The sequence below is a fragment of the Pseudorca crassidens genome, chromosome 10 (assembly GCF_039906515.1).
Source record: "Pseudorca crassidens isolate mPseCra1 chromosome 10, mPseCra1.hap1, whole genome shotgun sequence".
NCBI classification, from domain to species: Eukaryota; Metazoa; Chordata; class Mammalia; order Artiodactyla; family Delphinidae; genus Pseudorca; species Pseudorca crassidens.
The window spans coordinates 99628599-99647987 of NC_090305.1; the positions used below are offsets into that span (position 1 = coordinate 99628599).

The 19389-nt window shown below is 47.3% G+C and overlaps 1 protein-coding gene across 11 annotated transcripts in view; it reads right to left on the reverse strand.

The window, feature by feature from the left end:
- The window catches only part of SRGAP3 (SLIT-ROBO Rho GTPase activating protein 3), a 368175-nt gene that overhangs the window by 48037 nt on the left and 300749 nt on the right, over positions 1-19389 (reverse strand). For 6 of the 11 annotated variants that reach the window (XM_067755322.1, XM_067755323.1, XM_067755321.1 and 3 more), the window contains 4 exons: positions 10962-10989; positions 8345-8431; positions 1947-1992; positions 788-848 (listed from right to left, as the gene is read on the reverse strand). In XM_067755322.1, the coding sequence (XP_067611423.1) occupies positions 788-848; positions 1947-1992; positions 8345-8431; positions 10962-10989 (222 nt within the window). Of the gene's footprint in view, positions 1-787; positions 849-1946; positions 1993-5904; positions 6008-8344; positions 8432-10961; positions 10990-19389 lie in introns of all 11 variants that reach the window. The other 5 variants (XM_067755316.1, XM_067755320.1, XM_067755319.1 and 2 more) reach the window with 5 other exon arrangements.

A 19389-nucleotide genomic window follows, 5' to 3' on the forward strand; every position in this document is an offset into this window, starting at 1 on the left:
ATGCTGGCCTTCTTTCTCATATTAGGCCTTGACACTTGCCATTCTCTCCACCTGGCTGGCTTCTTCTACTCAAATATCACCCCCTCGGAGATGGCTCTCCTTACAACCTTAGCCAAAGCAGGCCTGCCCTCCTCTAGCCATTCTCTATCCCCTTTAATTAGTTCCTTGGCATTATCACTATCTGAAATTATATTATTTGTCTCTCTGCCTGTTCATTCCCTTGCCCTTCTAATTGGTCATGTAAGCTACCTAGGGCCAGCATCCTACCTGTCTGGTTTGTGGCTATGCTGCCATTGTCAAAAACAGTGCCTGCTATGCACTCTGGAAATATATTTTTGGAGGGATGAATAAATGAACAGATGGAGGCACAATTTAAGTGCTGGGGACACCATGTGGCAAATCCCAGACACTCTATTTCCTCCATGGAGCTTACCACAGTCTAGCAGGATTAACTGATTGGTTGACCAACCTCATTCAGCACTCAAAGTGCAGAGCTCTGGGCTCGAGTGTGAGCAAAAAAGGAACTAATACAGTTGTCCCACGTGCCCTCCCTGCTCCTCGGTTCTCCTAGCTCCTGGGTCTTCTCACCACCATCTTCAGTTCCCCCGACACACAAGGCTCAATAGACAGCACTCAAGATAGCAGCTGTTCCATAGAACGTTTTCCCCTCAGAAGCAGAGCAGCAACAGGAAATCTTCCCAGACGAATTTGAATCTCATATCTTATGAGAACAGCCTAGCACCTGTTCTGGAAAGAGCTGAAAACACTGCCCTGAGATCGAGCTTACCATATAAATTGATGTATCTGATGCAGCTCTCGACGACCAGTGGTATAGCTTGTCCTGAATCCTTAAGAAAAAAAGTTGTGAGTTGTATTGGACTTGGCAACCACCACAGGAGAGAAGACACTGCAAACACAGATTATGAACTCAAGCCAGAAAATTAGTACCATCAGATTAGTAGGAAAACAAGCAAGGAAACACTAATTCTAAAGTCTCCACAAACAGTTAAAATAGAAAGTCTTCTGTGATTGCAGAAAAGCCATAGCTGTGATCATTTTAAAGAAATGCTCTGTCTTCCTATTCAGCTGGGAAGGAATCAGGGCTCAGGAGGCCTGATAGGCACATCAGGGAAGGGGAGGGAGCCCACCGCCTGGAGGGGCTGGAATCCGCCCTCGAAGACTTCTCTGCCTCCCACTGCCCTCAGCCCCATCTCAACTCTGTTCTCCCAGCGCTCAGGGCAGGATCAAGGCCTCTGCCTAGTACTGTAGGACCTGCTGCCGGAATTAAGAAGGACACACCATGGGGGAAGCAAGGCTGGCCCCAGGGATCCTTTTGAGCTCAGAGGAGGGGTGACCAATTCTACTCACAAGTAACAACCTAAACATCCAGACAGATATTTGTTTAACAGTAAACACATTAAAAGGAAAAGTTCTAGAAACAGCTAACGTCAGCCACTGACCACTGAGTGGCAACCTTAGTCAGAAAGGCTGAATAAGATGCAGTTCTAAATACATGCATCTGGGGTGTGAATGTATTTTCAATTATATTTTCCTAGACTGGCCCACAACCACAGAGAGCTGGGCACGGGATAATTTCCTTTCGGATTCCGTGACTGGTTGACCTCTCTGCTATTTCAGGCCACTTACAGAGCATAAAAATTTTTAAAAACTCTCTTTGCAAAGGGGACAGGTTAAGCACTAGCCTCCTCAGAAGGTGAGGAAGCAATGAGGCATATGTAATATGCTCATGTAAAGGGACAAAGAAAAAAACCATGATTTCGATGCTTTCGTGGGTCCTCCACACCCCACCTGCAAATTCTGTCCTTGATTAACTACCGTCACGGAGAGGGTAACAAAGTGGACTCATTGGCAACAGGCAAGGCGGGCCCTGTGCTACTAGTCAGGGCTAAAGACAGGTTCCATCCAGTTGAATGGGGCTGACGGACCTTTCCAGTAAATACCTGGTTCCTGGTTCGAGCATTTCTTCTTCCTCTGATAACAAAAAATAAACAGGCAGCAGAGCAGAAGAAAAAGAAAAGATTACGCAGAAGTAATAAGACCAGTTAGAGCAAGCAGCTCCTTCAGAGTCCGGGAACGCCGAAATGCAATGGCAGCCAGCGGAGGTCCGGGGAGACGGCAGGCAAACCGTGGGCCCAGTGGAGCTCCGGACCTGCCCGGCCAGCCTTCCAGGTGGCTGCCTCGGACGCCAGGGGGCAAAGGGGCCTCTTTCAGTCCTTGTCAAAGGGCAGGAACGGTGTGTACTGAACACTTGCCCCACCCCAAGTCTAGCTTCTCCTCAACACAGGGGGCTGTTTACTCACCAATGGTGAGAGCCCACCTAAGACTCTTTAACGTTAGCCCAGCCACCCACAGAAAAGGAGGGACACACGCCCTCAGGTGTCTCCTGTGACACTGGCCCTGCAAGTCAGCTCAGGAAACCTCGCTCTTAGCTCTTAGTTAACCAAGACCGTGTTTATGAGGTGCCCTCTGGATAGGACCAAACAGGATTCCATCTGGTTCCAAATTCCACACCGCTGCCCATGCTTTCCTACCAAACACCTGGGGCAGCTTGTCCCGGGTACCCACTTGGCTTTGCTTTCCTTCTGCCCACGGACCCTCACCCTGGCACTGAAAAAGCCTCAGGGAACGCAAAAGCTGACAAAGCGTGGAGGAGGGAGGGCAGTGGAGTCAGAGAGCCTTCGTGATCTTGCGGGCAGAACCGGAGGCTCTGCTTTCACTGAAGTCGCCCATTTGCAGGCGAGCACGGCCTCTTCTTTCTTCCCACACATGCAGTGGGTCAGGCTCTGGGGTGCGTGCTGTGTCTCATCCCGACTGAGAAACGGGAGCATGTGCGCCTGCTTGCTGGCGTCACCTGTCCAGCCCCTGGCACCTCAGCAACTAGAATTTTCCTATGTCGACTATGCCTCCCTGAACCTAGGACAGCAGTGCCAGGTGATCAGACAGGGCCCCGTGGGCACTCTCCGGAAAGCCCAGGCAGCACTAACAGTTAACATTTCCATGGTGTTTACCCTGCGCCAGGCAGAGCTCTAGAACCCGGCAGGTGTTACTCATCTGATCCTCCTCACACACTCAGGAGGTGGGTAATTATCATTCTCATTTTATTGAAACAAGGTAAGGACTCCCCTTGCCCCAGCCCGAAGGTAGACCTCCTGGGCCTCAAAATTTATCATAATAAATTGGGTTTCCTTCTATCCGAGAGAAGGGGGGAAAAATCAAGCATTTTGAAAAGAATCCATTCAGGTAAGGTCCTAGAGATTTATACAAGTAACTCCAACTACGTTTATCCGGCATTCTTGGGGATGCTTCCTTGTCCCTCTAAACCCTCATAATCATGGAGTTCCTGTGATGTTATTTTATTGAAAAGCCTTTCAGAGCTTTAGAATTTCAGAGCTGGGGATTCTTAGTTCACACTGAATCTTCTTCCAGATAGCATGAGAATCATAAGAGGAAATTAAATTCCATTCCCAAAGGTTGAAGGACTGGATGCATCACACTGCCTTTTCATTTTCTGAGAGTTAACAATCCTTGAGGTTGGGGTCCCGCCGCTGCAGTCTGTCCCCACAGGGAGCTTAGAGTGGGCACGCAGAAGAGCTGGCGGAATTGCACAGATGATGTGCGGTACAAGCACACGTGACTATAAAAAAATGCATTCGCTCAACAAACATACTTTTTTCAGTCAAACGGTCCCCTGAGGAGGCTGTGCTCTTATTTCAGCAACATGCTGCTGCCTAGTGCTCTGGGGTGACCCTCTCTGGGGGCTCTTTTCAGAGCCAGTCCCCTAGCGTCCACTACGGCCTATGCCTCTTGCCATATTGTGGCTCCAGGGGCTACAAAGCCGGGCTCTGATTGGCGCTTTTCATTCCAAAGACTGGGGTGTCTGTTCTCAGACAAAGTTTTGGCACCGCTGACGAAGGTCCTGCTGCAGGCTCTCGGAAGACTGACCAGCTGCAGCAATGGCTATATATTTAGAATAAGGATGTGGCTTCCTGGTGACTACCTCCAAGGGGCAGACAATCCCGCGGTTGGTGCATGGCACTCGATCGTCATGCATTTTTTGTAGGAGCTCTCCATTCAGAGACTGTTTCACTGAACAGAACACCTAACTTGCAAATGCCATTAGGTAAGAGCTCCTTCCAAGCGTCCTGACAGAGCACCTGTTTCCAAAGAGCTGAGCATATTCTGAAAGGTGTCTGTGTCTCTGAGCCTTTGCTCATTCTGTTCCTCCTCTCAGGGGCTCCTCCGTCCTCCCCTCTGCTGTGTTCCGCCCCATCCTTCAAAGCCGCCCGGACCCCACTGCTCACAGTTCTTCCTGCTCTGAGCTCTCACAGAAATTATTTCCGTGGGGAATCAGTCACCAAGTGCTCATCCTTAATCATCTTCCGCGTTCAGCCTTCTGTCAAAAACCCCCTGAGCAACATGATAAGCTCCTTGAGGGCAGAGAGAGTAGCAAATGGGCCTCAGTCCCCTCTCAGCTCTGGAGTATGGCTTTTTCGAGAAGAAAGTCTTGTTGGAGCGAGGAGGGAGGATGAAGAAAGGGCTCTTGAGACAGCCCCTCTTCCCATGACCTTCTGGATGGCAAACTGCTCACTCGGAGTCACCCCCAAACAGCACCCCTTCCCTGATGCACGCAGTAGCACCCCTCATTTTGGGGTCCTCCACACTTCCCTCCTCTGAGGCATCCTAGAGCAGCTGCTGCTGTTTCCCACCCCCGGGCAGTGCCAACGTGTGCCCTCCTTTTCCCCTTTCCCTTCCCCCACTGTCCCCCAGAACTCAGCTTACAGACAGAGGGACCCAGGCTGGTCCTGCCTACCCCCTCCCACGCCTGAGGCCAACCCTCCCTGCCCAGCAAGTCCTGTGCATGCCCTATATGAGGACAGAGGATAGAGAGCCAGAGCAGGGGCAGCCTCAGCACTCCAAAAGTGTCGGCAGGGCCCGAGAACCTTTACTTTTCTCCTGACTCTTATTTTCTGCAAACGGTCTTCGTTAGATGGGGCACGCTTCCAATAACTGTCAGGGACCTTCTGCTGTTCCCCTAAGTAATGTTCAGAATGCATCTCCCCTTCCTCAAGTATGTCCCCCACGTGCTGCCCTTTTCAACTCCACCACCATCTTAACTTGCCTTGAGCTGTTCTATCTGGGATGGCTTGATCCTGCACCCTTTGCAGCCAAGAAGTAAGAAGAGAAACTCACTGAGGTGAAAAGCTTTTTTTTTAGTTTAAGGTGTAAAGGATTAACCTGGAATTCTAAAGGGACTACCTCAGCTCTTTTCTCTTCTCCCAAACTGCCTAACAAGAAACAAAATTAGGTGGAAGGGTTGTCTCTCGTACAAATTGTATGTGTTGTGTTCCTTTGCTGGTATATTCTCAACTTTAAAAAATCACTTGTATAAAAACACAGTTACTCACAGGGCTTTTCTTTGTATTGTTTCCAACCTGTCCCCTCTTGGGAGATGTGAGTGTGACTCAAGGCGAGGGGGTTTCTCTAAGTGTCCCTCAGGCTGGTCAGGACTGCAGTTCCTGAAGCAGTGAAGTGGGGCTGACAGGGACCACTGTCTGGCACGGATTCAGCGCCACCTGGATTTTACTGGGTCCCAGCGTGATTGCAACCCTCCCCCAGGGTTGAGAATCAAGGGAAAGCACTTAGGAGCGACTGGTCAGAGGCAAGAGCAGCTCTGATTAGAAGCCCTCACTGAAGCTAAGAGCAGGCTGCCGGAAGGACCAGCTTGCCACAAGGCCTGGCCGAGGGCCCGGATTGAAAGTTCCAGTCCGTCAGTCGTTGGTAGGTCGGTAGGTTGGGGCAGGGCTGTTGGCCGGGGGAGGAGGTGGAGAAAGGCTGCCATTACATTGGGTGCATTCGCGGACTCCGTGGCTCCCCAGCAAGTACCTTAATGAACGCTTCCATACAGCCGTTAAATAGTTTATGGCTACACACTGAGAGAGGCCTAGGTCTCCTCATTTTCTGTGGTTTAGGGGGAAGACAGGGGGGCCTAGGGGAAAACGGAACAAAAGAAATCAAGAAAGCAAACAAGGTAAACATACAACTGGGAAAGACGCTCTTACGACCCACGACTGGAGGAGAACACAAAATGCAAATGGAAGGCCTGAACCCCCAGCGCATTGGTGTCCAATGCTCCATCTGAAGGCCTCTGGATGTTTAAGCAGGTCTTAATTTACCCACGGTGTCAGGCAGGAGTAACACAAATGTATTCTAAATCACAGGAGGGCACAGCACGTGTCCAGGAAACCACTGAAACTCCAATCAGGGCTGTCATCCCGCAAAGCTGACCAGATGGAGGGGGAATCAGGGGAGAGATGTAATCTGTAGCCCAAGAAAGCAAGAGACTTTCAAAGATGATCGGAAGGGTTAATTTTCATCATGTTGGCTTAAATGCATCACCAAGTCTCAACTCCCACCATACCAGGGCACTGATCTTCCTAATGCCTCCTTGCATTTCAAACGCACTTGACTAATCTTTAATCCATTGATCTAAGAGCCAGGCAATTATTATTCTTATTTTAGAGATGAAGAAATTGATGCCAGGAGGGAGGCTGCAGCTTCTTTGGGGTCCCCAGGGGACCCAGGATGATGATTATCTCCTGTCCTTTAGTCAAGTACACTTTCAGTTACAATGTTTTCAAATCCATTATCACACTTAATGTCAGCTCAACCCTGCACGTATGGTCCCATTTTACAGAAGCCTAAACTGAGGCCTAGAGGGGGGAGGTGGCAGAGCTAGGCCGCAAACCCAGGCCTCTTTGGCTCCAATCCCAAGATTTTTACCAAAGGGTCTGTCATGGAGCCTTAGGGAACTTTCTCATTTCCAGCCAAAGACTCATCCATCCCATTAACCCTTGCCAGCGGAGGACCCGTGGGGTCAGGTTGAAAGTGTCTTGCTTGACTTTAGGATCTCCATTCCCTGCGCTCCATCTCGGCCACAGGGAGGGGCGATCATACCACAGTTCACCAGCGACAGCGAAACAGCCACAAACACTGGACCAGTTTCCAGAGTTGCTCACATGCATATACCTGTGTTGGCTTATTTGCTCATCTTTCACCACCCAAGTTGGCCTGACTCAATGCTGCCAGCGTTCTAGGGCAAAGGGCTTTCTGAGGTTAGGAGGAGAGTCCCTAACCAAGAGACACAGTTCGTTTTCAACTGGCTTCGTTCATAATTTGAGAGGTACCAAGTGGGGACCAAGCCTGACACAGATAATGTCCATGCGTGATGAACACAGACCTGGGCCCACAAGCCTTGACTGATTTCTGTGAATGGGCAAGAAATCGTATGTGCCGTGGAGCCAGTCAAGGAGATAAGACTCATGCTGCCTTGCTCACTGGCCTTGTGGTGCCTGTCTCCCTCAGCAGGCCCGCCATCTAGGGAACTCGGATCAACTTCTAGGTGTCTGAATACTGAGCAAATGCTGCTAGCTCCAGGACATGCATGGGCAAAGACACAGTGGAATCCAAATCTCATGCCACCCAAACACTGGAACTAAAATAACAGCACAGACCAAAATTTTGCAAAGAAACAACAGGCAAGATTATTTTGAGCTCATCTCGGATCTACGTCAATTTGGTTAGCTAAGTCCATGTCATTTCTTTTTCATAAGTTACTTATTTTTTGAGGATGTGGGTTATGTGAGAGTGATATTTCTTACAACAGATCTGCTTTTGAATTTCCAAATGCCAAAAGAGAGTGCCAAAAATGTGACAGGGCCATAGGTTTTACGTATCATAACTGGAGGGTAGCAGCTGCACCACCTTGTTTCCATGGTGATTTGGGTTTCTGTTTTTGGACGTTCTCACATCATTTCCTTATCTCACACTGCATGATACCCTCACGACAACCCTGTGAGATAGGCAAGAACTATTAAACCTACTTTAAACATAAGGTAAACGAGCCCAGGAGAGATTAAGAAACTTGCCCAAGGTCATAGGAACAGAATTCAGCTCTTCCTACTTCAGGTTCCGGTGTGATTATGGAAATTGGGAAATCGATTTTATCACAGAACATTCAGCAATAGCATTAAATCATCTATTAAACTCTCATGGTCAGCAAGAGTACAGACTCTTAATGCAGGTGTTGGACACCCAATACCAAAAATATCTAGGGTGCCTTTAAAATTTATTTCCTAAAATAAGTCCTAAGGATTCTTTTTTCCTTGAAGTTACATAATTTCTGCCCAATCCAGAAAGCAAAGGACTGTTACAACCGCATCAGGATTTCTTTCTTTTGTGTGGTGCTCTGTGCAGTGAGCGGAATCTCTGACAAGGAAACGTAGCTATCCCAACTTTGCATGACACCAAATTGATACCGACTTACTGAAGTGCTGGGTGGGGCACAAAGTGGGGAGCAGGGGGGCAGCTCAGCCAAGGAAAGTGGGGCAGCCTAAGCCTTCCATCTCTTCTGCTGCTCAGTTGCAGAGCAAAAGGAAAGAGAGAGAGAGAGAGAGAGAGAGAGAGAGAGAGAGGCAGGGAAAACAGGAACAGAGAAAGCCACGGAGAGGAAGAAAGAGAAACCAGAGACCAATGTCCCCTTTCTGCCTTTCAACCAAGATAAAAATTAACACGCGTTAGTAACATAGGAATTGGCCTCAAAATTATTCTGTGACCAGAAGGATGGTTATTTCCCTAGACAACCCAACAGATGTGGGTGTCAACATCCAAAATGGCAGCAATATTGTAGTTCAATGGTGGTCAGGCTCTTGGAAGCTGTGCATGGGTATGCATGGGGTTGCATCTGTTTGGACAAGAAATCCTGAGTGATTTCACTGCTAATCCAGACTTGGAGCGAGTCAGCCTAGGTTAGGGAAGCCACTCAATGGTTTGAAAAACCATATCAAACCCCACATTTGCATCTGGCTTTGCCATTTACCATATGTCTTTCAAGCGCATTATTGCATCTGGTCAGCCTAATTACAGGGTTATTATGAATTGGGGCTATTCTAAGATAACGTTCTAAAGTATGAGAAAAAAATATACAATGTGTTGCAGCCCATATGCAAAACTTGGTCTGTCTATACAAGGCCAGCAACAACTTGGCTGAGGGGACCTGCTCAAATAATCACCCAAAACAACACTGACCTTGGACAGGAAACTATGGCAGATAAAGAGGGCCACAGTATAGAAATAGCTCACCCAGGGCATTTAAGATAAATTTTAAAAACACTTCCAAGTTAGCAGTGCACTCCACAATAAGTTAAAAATGATTTTTGGAAGTAAGAGGAAGCTTTTACTTTACTAAGAGTTGCCTTTGACCTTGGCCAAGGGCCAAAGTGCAGATGGCTGGATTTGCAGCTTAGTGTCGTGTATCTAAGTGGGAGGTCTGTAATCCTAGCTTGGATTTCCCAGGCCCTAGGTCAAAGAGGGTGTGGAAGACAGCATCTCAGAGGGCTTTATTTAAAAAAAAACAAAAAAACAAAATACCTCTCAACATTTCTCTAAGGAAGACCCTGGGACCTCGCTAAGGGTTTGATTACAGATCTCTCCTACAATCTGCTGGAATCATCTTCTCCCACATGAGTTTTAGGAATTAGGAGGAAGTGAGGGATGGCTCAATTCATCCCCCCATCTGTTTCATTATTTGCAAACTTTGGTGTAAAATGTGGCTTCTGTTGTTTTGGGACTATGACAACACTCTTGCAATAAGTAAGTAAGTAAATAAATAAATAGGAGTTTGTTTCTAAAAGGTTCTTAGAAAGTAACCCTGCACATCTGCTGACCCATGTGCTGGGAGGGCCTCGCCTGGTATCATGAATCTTCCCAATGTCCGGGGACTGCTGGGGCCTAGAGGAACAGCTGCACAGGCTAAGCTTCTGGAGAGCCCTCAGTCTTCCCCCACCCTGGGCCAGCAAACTGAAAACCTCAGAGCTTTCCAAGCCTTTTCCCAGCCAACTCCCTTCCAGATGAGGCGGGAGTTAAGGGTTCATCCTCCCTCTTGCCAAGTAGGACAGCTTTCCAGGATTCTGGGCCACTGGGAAGAACTTGTGGGAAAAGGATGTCTTTGGGTCACTGGGCCCAGAATGAGGCAGAAGTAGCTCTCAACGGCCATGTGATGGAAAAGCGCAGGCCTCTGGGCCACCAGCTCAATTCAACTTGGGCAGTGGGACGGGCATTGCTGGGAACACGGAAATGGATGGGCTCTAAGGAACCCGGGCAGCGATAGGGCTGCTTATGGACCTAAACTCTCCACAGGTAGAGGAAAGGTCCAGTCCTGAAGCCAGCCTCTCAGCTATCAGCTGCTGAGTGAAAGTGTTCACTGGTTCTGGTCTGCTCAGGGAAAAGCCCAGAGGATAATGTTGAGCGAGCTGGAGAGAAAGCAGAAGCTGCCCACTATTACTTCCCCCACCAGGGGCTCTGCCATCAGGCCATCCCAGTGCTGCGAGGTCCGAAGCCAGGGCAGGCAGCAGCGGGCGTCTGCGCCCGCTCGTGTGGAGATGCGCATGCGTATGCCCGGTGGTGTGCGTTTCCAGCCAAACCCGGAGCCTTGGCAAACTGGGACCCCGGGCTGGGCCCCACGCCTCGGCGGTTTGCTCAGCAGCCATAGAACGGATGGGGAGACAGGTGGGCAGCTACCCCACAGCCTCTGGCTTCTCCTGGTTGCCCTCAGCCACTCTGCAATATACATTACCTTCCCGTCCTCCCACCAGATGGATAGCAACAAGGGACGACACCCACTTCCCACAGCAGCTCTGAAAGGCTCCCTCCCCATCACCAGTCTAATGCTGGAACCAGCAGAGCAGCCAAAAGACCTTTGCCTTCCCTCTCAGCACAACCACACCCCCGTGGGGACACTGGCGAGGAGCTGTCCCCTCTAAGACTCCTCCGCTGCCCTGAGCTCCAGCACTGTCTCCCCACCTCCCCGTCTGTCCTGCTCCCCCCACCTCCTCCCACTGCCCACTCAGGCAGCAGGTGAAGGAAACAAGATGCACCGCTCTTACCTGGTTGTACCGCATTCTGCTCTCTCCCCTGGAAAGAAAAGTGTACATTGATTTAATTGTTGGTTTTGTTTTCGTTTTTGTTGGTTTATTTTTGAGCGGAGAACATTCATCTGTTTCTAAAAACAAGAAACAACTAACACCTTAATTATTTGTGAAATGGGAAATCTCATTATGCCTAAGGTGTGTTCTGTTGCGAAGAACTGAGTCTTATTAAATCCTCAGTGCCTCCTATTTGTAGGGCCATGTTCACATATTTTTCATTTGTTATTGTTCCTACGCATTTGATTTTCAGTGATTCTCAAACTACAACCTGCTGACCAGTGGCATCAGAATCTTCTGGAACTCTTGTCAAAAATGCAGGGTTTTTTTGGCTCTTTCCTGGATAAGGACCCAGGAATCTGCATTTTGACAGCACTCCCAGTACTCTCTTCTATGCATACCCCAGCTGGAGAGCCCACGCACTGCTTTATGTCCACAAAGGTTTACTGAGCACCTGTCATGCCCGGCACTGAAGGGTATCAGCCATAAGACACCTTCTGTTGTCACTCAACCCCGCCAAGTGCCCACCCCCAGCCCTCCTGCCTTCATCCTCAGCTGAAGACCTTCTCGCTTCCTTCACTGGAAAACAAAATCAATAAGACAGGGTCTCTGGGTACCACCATGAGACCTACCCACCTACCTGCGCTTGCCCACTCCCCCGCTACCTCCTTTCCCGGTGCTCTGGAGGAAGCATCCTGCTTCTGCTAAAACCCAGACCCCATGCCGCAGGTCCCATGCCCTCGGCCCTTTTCAGGGGCTTTGCTTCTGCAAGTGTCTCCCCTCTCTCTAGCATCGCCAGTCTCCTCTCTTCTGGATCATTTCCATCAGCGTATCAACACGTACACTGGATACATCCAACCTGCCTTTTAAGCCTCCCCTTGATCCCATTTCTCCTCTAACTCAATCTCCATTTCTCAGCTCTCCTTTCCAGCAAAACTTCCTGAAGGAGCTCTGTTTGGGGTCCCTGTCGCTTCCTCCTCTTGCCTTACCGCAGCTGGCTTTTGTCCTCACCACTCCACGGAGACTGCTCTGTGTGGCTGAACCTAATGTCTCCTCTGCTCTTACCTGACTGCTCAGCACTGCCTACCTCAGTTAATCACTCCCTTCTTCTTATAAAGCTTTTTCCTCTTGATTTTCATGACTCTGTACACTTTCCAGGTGTCCTTCCTGCCCTACAGGCTGTTCCTCAGTTTCTCTTGTTGTCTCCTCATCTGTCCAAACTCTAACCTCTAAATATTGGAATGCCCCCAGGATGCAAACTGGGTCTCCTCCACCCTCTCTAGGTGATCTCAAATGCTTGCTGAGACTTCCTAACTTTATCTCCAGATCTTACATTTCCCTGGAATTCCAGTCTCATATCCACTGCCCTCTTTTTTAATTATTGAGGTATAATTTACATATCATAAAATTCACACATTTAAAATGTATAATTCAGTGATTTTTAGTAAATATTCAAAGCTGTGCAACCATCACAACTCAATTTTAGAACATTTCCATCACACTGAAAAGATCCCTTGTGCCGATTTATAGTCACTCCCTCTTCCCATCTCCAGCCTATGGCAACCACTCATCCACTCTCTGTCTCTGCAGATTCGCTTATTCTGGATATTTCATAAAAATAGAATCATACGATATGTGGTCTTTCGCATTTGGCTTCTTTCACTGAGCATAATGCTTTTGAGGTTCATCCACAGCATGATTCAGTACTTCATTATTTTTATGGTGCAGTAGAGAACCTCTAAGCCGGTGCTGTCCCATGGAAATATAATGCAAGCCACAATTTCTAGTAGCCACATATAAAAAGTAAAGAGAAACATGAAAGATTAATGTTAATGATACATTGTATTTAATCTAATATATCAAAAATACTATTTCAATATGTATCAATATAAAAATTAATAAGATATATATATTACTAACTCTTTGATATCTGGTGCTCGTTTTACACATCTCAATTCAGACTAGCCACGATTCAAGTGTTCGATAGCCTCATGTGGCTTGTGGCCACCATATTGGACAGAACAGCTCCAGACCCTAGAATCCCATCTAGCATTCACATGAAGGGACTTTATTCAAAAAAAAAGAACTGAGCATTTATATTTCTCTATTGTTTCAGAAAGCAATGCTGAATGGGGAGAAAAATGAGGGGAGGAAGAGAGTTAGAGAAGTCTGAGAATAAAACTTGGAGCGAATCAGCACACAATTCCTTAATTCCTGACCAAAGCCACAAGCAGTTACAAGAGTGACTGCAACCGGCTGAACAGAAGCCAAAGGAGGAAAGGAGAAAAGTTGGGTAAAACAGGAAAATTTGCTCTGCTTAATTTGATTATGTGCCTGGGGTCTGGGGCAAATTCCTACCAGACATCAACTTGAGTTAAATTTTCACGTAGATCTAAGACCCTGAGTTGAAGCTGACGGCAGCCCACTCATGAAAGCGTCAGCCAGTGGCCTGGGTTGACTATAAAGCACATCATTTCCCTTAGAGCTGTAGTCAGCTGTGCAACTCTGACTGACAAAGGGGACCTAGGAAGAGGTTCCAGCTCTACCTCCTCTTAGTTCCAGAATTGCCCACTCCCCTACATACTCACTGTGGTCCAGGCACAGTGCCCTTCTTTCATTCCTACCTCACCACATCCCTTCCTGCCTTCACACAGGCTGTTCCCTCTGCCCCAACACTCTCTCCTCAGTTTTTCACACGGCTGACGCCTTCCCATCCTTCAGTCTCAGCTTAAACATCACCTCCCCTCGGAGGCCTCTCTGATCACCCAACCTAAAGCAGGTGCCCCAATGCTCCCCAACCCCGTACACAACTATTCTCTATCTCAGCCCCAATTTTCTATTCGAGGACACTCACAGTTATAATTCTTTACTTAATGGTTTGTTTCCTGTTTGAGGTCTCTCTTCCCCACGAGGGCAGGAACCTTGTTCGTCTTGTATATACTGTGTCCCCATGGATGGATGGACAGATGAATGGATGGCCGGGGGGGGGAAGAAAGGGGTAGGTAGGAATCAAAGGATCTGAGTCCTGGAGTAGAATGTGTCAGAACACACTCAAGACAGACCTTCCTCTGGCAACGAATCGAATTTATTCTCCTTCAGCTTTGACTCACATTCCAGACCTCAAGAACCTCTTTACCAGAAACATCTTTTGGAATATGGTGTTTCAACTTCTAACAAATAACAGAAATTAAAAATGTTCTGCCCTTTACCACCTGAGATCTCTTCAGGTTTTAAAAATATATTTTATACTTGGTGGCTCAGTCATTTTCTAGAAGGTCAGACTGTCTGGTCCCGGTGGACATTTTGCTCTGTAATGGGCTATTAAACCTTGGCCTGAAAAGGTTATATCTCATCCCTTTTATAGACAATGCACCATTCACCCCAGAGTGGCTATAGAGTAAATTGAAAACCCACCCATATCTTAAGTGTAAAGCCTGGAGCTTACTGACTAACCAGGGCAATAAAGAGCTCAGAAATCTAAGACTCAGAGATGATAAACTAAGAATCCTCTGGCCAATAAAACGACATAGCAACAGCCAAGGGCACATAAGGGTGTGTGCTCTTGTTCCCAAGATGTGGCAGCAACATTTGTAACAAGGAATGACAATTTGCAGGGCACCTAGAAGCATTTTGACTTGTGTGCCATGTTCAAAAATTCGCTTCTAAGTGAGGGTGACCCAAAAGACCTAGTTTCCTCCAACTTGTGGTTTCTTTGAGGCGTGCTGTCAAAAGAGTACTGGAGAGAAACTGAGGCACTAGACATGATATTTCATTTCATTAAAAAAAAAAGCTTTGTATCTTTTTAGTAAAAATATTCCACTTGGCCCCATATTTCTCACCTGTTTTCAAAATAACCAGCTTATCCCCCCAATATATAATAGCTCTCAGATGACCTAAAAAGGCCATTGAGGCAGGTGTCACCCTACCCTAGCCCCACTCTTAGAAGAGCTTTCTACTAAATGGAAGAGTTAACATGTCCAGCTGGAGGGGAATCATCTGAAGATGCTCAGAAGAGTGAATTAGAAGATTCTGAGCATTCTTTGGCCCGCTCAATTTTTTCATGCCCCAACTTTGCCCAACGGGCAAGTTCTTTATCAAACTAAGTCAGCGCAAATTCTCCCCTTTCCCCTAATGCCCTTAGAATCCACATATACCTTTATTGTGCAGGGGAGACACAAAAATGACTGAAGATTTGGTTTCAGCTTCAGTAATTCAGTAATTTACTAACTTCAGTTAATAATAATGTATCAATATTCATTAATTGTGACAAATATACCATATTCGTGTAAAATGAAGATGTTAATAATAGGGGAAATTGGATGTGGAGTATATGGGAACTGTACTACCTTATCTTTGCAACTTTTCTATAAATATAAAACTATTCTAAAACAAAAAGTTTATTAAAATTTAAATAACTATGGAGAACACTACGGAGGTTCCTTAAAAAACTACAAATAGAACTACCATATGACCCAGCAATCCCACTACTGGGCATATACCCTGAGAAAACCATAATTCAAAAAGAGTCATGTACCACAATGTTCATTGCAGCTCTATTTACAGTAGCCAAGACATGGAAGCAACCTACGTGTCCATCGAGAGATGAATGGATAAAGAAGATGTGGCACATATATACAATGGAATATTACTCAGCCATAAAAAGAAACGAAATTGAGTTATTTGTAGTGAGGTGGATGGACCTAGAGTCTGTCATACAGAGTGAAGTAAGTCAGAAGGAGAGAAACAAATACCATATGCTGACACACATATACGGAATCTAAAAAAAAGATGGTTCTGATGAACCTAGGGGCAGAACAGCAATAAAGACAAAGACGTAGAGAATGGACTTAAGGATACGGGGAGGGGGAAGGGTGAGCTGGGAAGAAGTGAGAGGGTGGCATGGATATATATACACTACCAAATGTAAAACAGATAGCTAGTGGGAAGCACTGGCACAGGGAGATCAGCTCAGCGCTCTGTGACCACCTAGAGGGGTGAGATAAGGAGGGTGGGAGGGAGATACAAGAGGGAGGGGATATGGGGATATACGTATGCATACAGCTGATTCACTTTGTTATACAGTAGAAACTAACACAAGCAATTATACTCCAATAAAGATGTAAAAAAGAGGAAAAAAAACTTCTCCAGAATTGACCAGTCTAACAAGACCCATCCCATTTATCAAAAGCAGCACAGTGGGCTTTCCTCACTGCTGGCTTATGAGAAAACAGGACTGTGGAAATTCTTCTAGATGGCTCTTTCTTAGCCTCCATTATACTTCTGAAGTTGCATTTTCAGTTTTTTGCTGCTCTTCAGCTCAAAAGTCAGATGAAGGACTCATAAATCACATCTCAAAGCAAGGCGCAGCTGAAGGCTAAATAAACTTGGAAGACCAAATGGATCACGAGTTACGCCAACCAAAACTAATTATTATTATTATTTCATTAAGGCCATTCAGGCAAGGGCAGGAATAAAAGGTTGCATGTGAGAGCACTCACGGAGGAGCTGGAGAGAAGCACTTCCTCATCTGGGATCTTATTTTATAAAAGAACATCTTGTTTTCTAAATCCAGGGTATCTGATTTCAAAAGTACAAGTAGCCAGCAACTCACATGGACCCACATTTTGCTACAACTCATGAGCAGCAGCCCCCAGTCCCATGATCATAAAAACTGATTCTGTGAGCTGTGGAAGCTGCCCCCGTCACACACACACCCAAGCTCCTCTCGAGGACTTTCTGTCTCTCCCCTTTCCCTCTATTCTTGCTGTTCTTGTTCCTCCGTGTTACCCACAGTCCTCCATGGCCCCATTCGCCTGGTCCAATACTGAAATGTCAGGATGGGCAGAATGTAGAGGGGTGGGACAGGGGAAATGAAGAAAAAGCTCATTGCAACTCCTTCTCCCCCACTCTTCCTCTCCATCAATGAGTTTTGACAAATGTAAACACCCATGTCTAACTACCACCCAAAGCAGGATATAGAACATTCCCATCACCTCCAAGAGCTCCCAAGCTCTCACCAGCTAGAACACAAAAAACTAGTCTATGGCAATAGAAATCAGATCAGTGGTGCCTTGAGGTGGAGGATGGGGGCAGCTGAATGCAAAGAGGCACAAGCAAACTTCCGGGTGGTGGTGACAGGTGGATGTATGTGTTTGTCAAAACTGATTTCTACACATAAAATGGGTGCATTTTATGGTATATCCATTATATGTCAACAAAGTTGACTGAAAAAATTCCATTGGTATTAGTTTTAAAGTCCTGGCTATTCCTTCAAGCCCTAGTTATTCATCTTCCTTGAAGCCTTTCCAGCTCTCCTGGGCCCACAGCGAAATCTCCCTCTCTGGACTCACAACCCTCAGAGTCTGTACTGTTCGCCTGGCAATTCAGTCAGTATTTCTGTGTGATAGTGTTATCGTTATTTAATTTTTTATGAAGCCTTTCCAGCTCTCCTGGGCCCACAGCGAAACCTCCCTCTCTGGACTCACAACCCTCAGAGTCTGTACTGTTCGCCTGGCAATTCAGTCAGTATTTCTGTGTGATAGTGTTATCGTTATTTAATTTTTCATGAATTCATGTGTTGTCTCCCAGTGAGAATGTTAAGTGCCTTGGGGTTGGGAAATGGTTTCATTTTTCACCAGTTCTTCTAAAGCATGGGGCTCACAAATGCCAAGCACCTGCAGAGCCTGGCAGCCCCCTTGATAGCTGCTGAGTGGACAGGAATTAGGGACTTGTGTGGCTGGGACACAGCCACTAGAATGTGCACCCACCGGGAGAAGAGAGCGAGCAGGGAAGGCAAGGACGTGTTGCGGACAGCGAACTCCCACCGGCAGTGACCACCAGCCCCACAGTCCAGCACAACTCTCGTCCTGTCACACTCCTTCCCCAGAACACTCCTGGGAGCTCTCTAGGCTGCTTCAAGCTGTCATCTCGGGATCTACTGGCGTCATCATCTTAGAAATTCCCTTCATCTCTCTTGTACTGCCCCCTGTTTCCCAGACCCCATGTTTTCTTTCCTTTCAGTGGAGCACATCCTTCAGCCAACAGCCCTCTCTAAACAGAACACAAGACTATCTCTGAGGTTGCCCAGTAGCTTCAGAAGCCCCAGGTCAGCTCCTCCCCTCAAAGCTGAGCCTCATACCCGGCTCCAGGGCCGCCAGGACTTGCTGTAAACCATCTGTGAACTAAAAATGCCGGCTGCCATATCAGTAAACAAGGGATGTTGCAGGCATCAGCCACTACAGCCACTCCCAACGGAGAGCCCTGAGGGAACTTGGGATGGAAACATAATGCCCAGGGACTTCCCTGGTGGGCCAGTGGTTGAGAATCTACTTTCCAATGCAGGGGACAGATTCAGCCCCCGGTTGGGGAAATAAGATCCCACATGCCACAGGGCAACTAAGCCAGAGTGCCGCAGCTACTGAGCCTGTGTGCGCTCTAGAGCCCACGTGCCACAACTAGAGAGAAGCCCGCGTGCCGCAACAAAGAGCCCACGTGCTGCAATGAAAGATCCCACATGCCGCAACAAAGATCCCGCGTGCCGCAACTAAGACCCGAAGTAGCCTAAATAAATAAATAAAACATAATGCCTACCAGTGAATCATCAGATACTGCAGCCACCCGCCACCTGCCCACCCCCCTCAACAAACGGTGCACCCTGAGGAAACTCAGCATGAGAAAAGACAGGATACTGGCTCCAGAGAGCTGAGGTGCATATCAAAGGAATGATTGCACTGAGCCCAGACTCTTGCATCTTCCCATATATAGAAAAGTGCCAAATTCCTTAATGTGAGATGTCTGGTTTTCTTTTATTAACAGCAATCTTTAGATGTTCTGACTACCTGGTCTTTGTTGCAAAAACTCCTATATATCCTGGCTCCCCACCTTGCCTCTTTGGAACAGTATCTCAGAGTTATCTGAGATGCTGTGCCCTGGGCTTAAGTCCTCAATTTTGTCCACTGAATAAAATACAACTCTCAGCTCTTAGGGTGTGCATTTTTGTTTTCAGTTGACACACCCTTGACCTTGGATGGTTTCTAGTTCGTGTTCTGGTGACCTTTCCATTCAACATTCATTCAGTGGCTACTGAGTGCCTGATATGAGCCAGGCACTGTTCTAGACACTAGATAAAGTGGTAGACAAAATAAGCAAGGAAGTCCCTACTCTGGTTGAAGATATGATGCTCTTGGGGGTGGGGGTGTGACCAACGACAATAAGCAGGTGAACAAATAGTATATAGGAGGATTTCACATGGTGATGAGTGAGATGAGGAAAATCAAACAGAAAGAGTGTTGGGACAGAGGTGGTGATTCCTTGAGGTTGGGTGTCAGAAGGGTCTCAGGGGGAAGTGACATCTGTGCTGACAGCTGAAGGATAGGGAGCCATCCACACA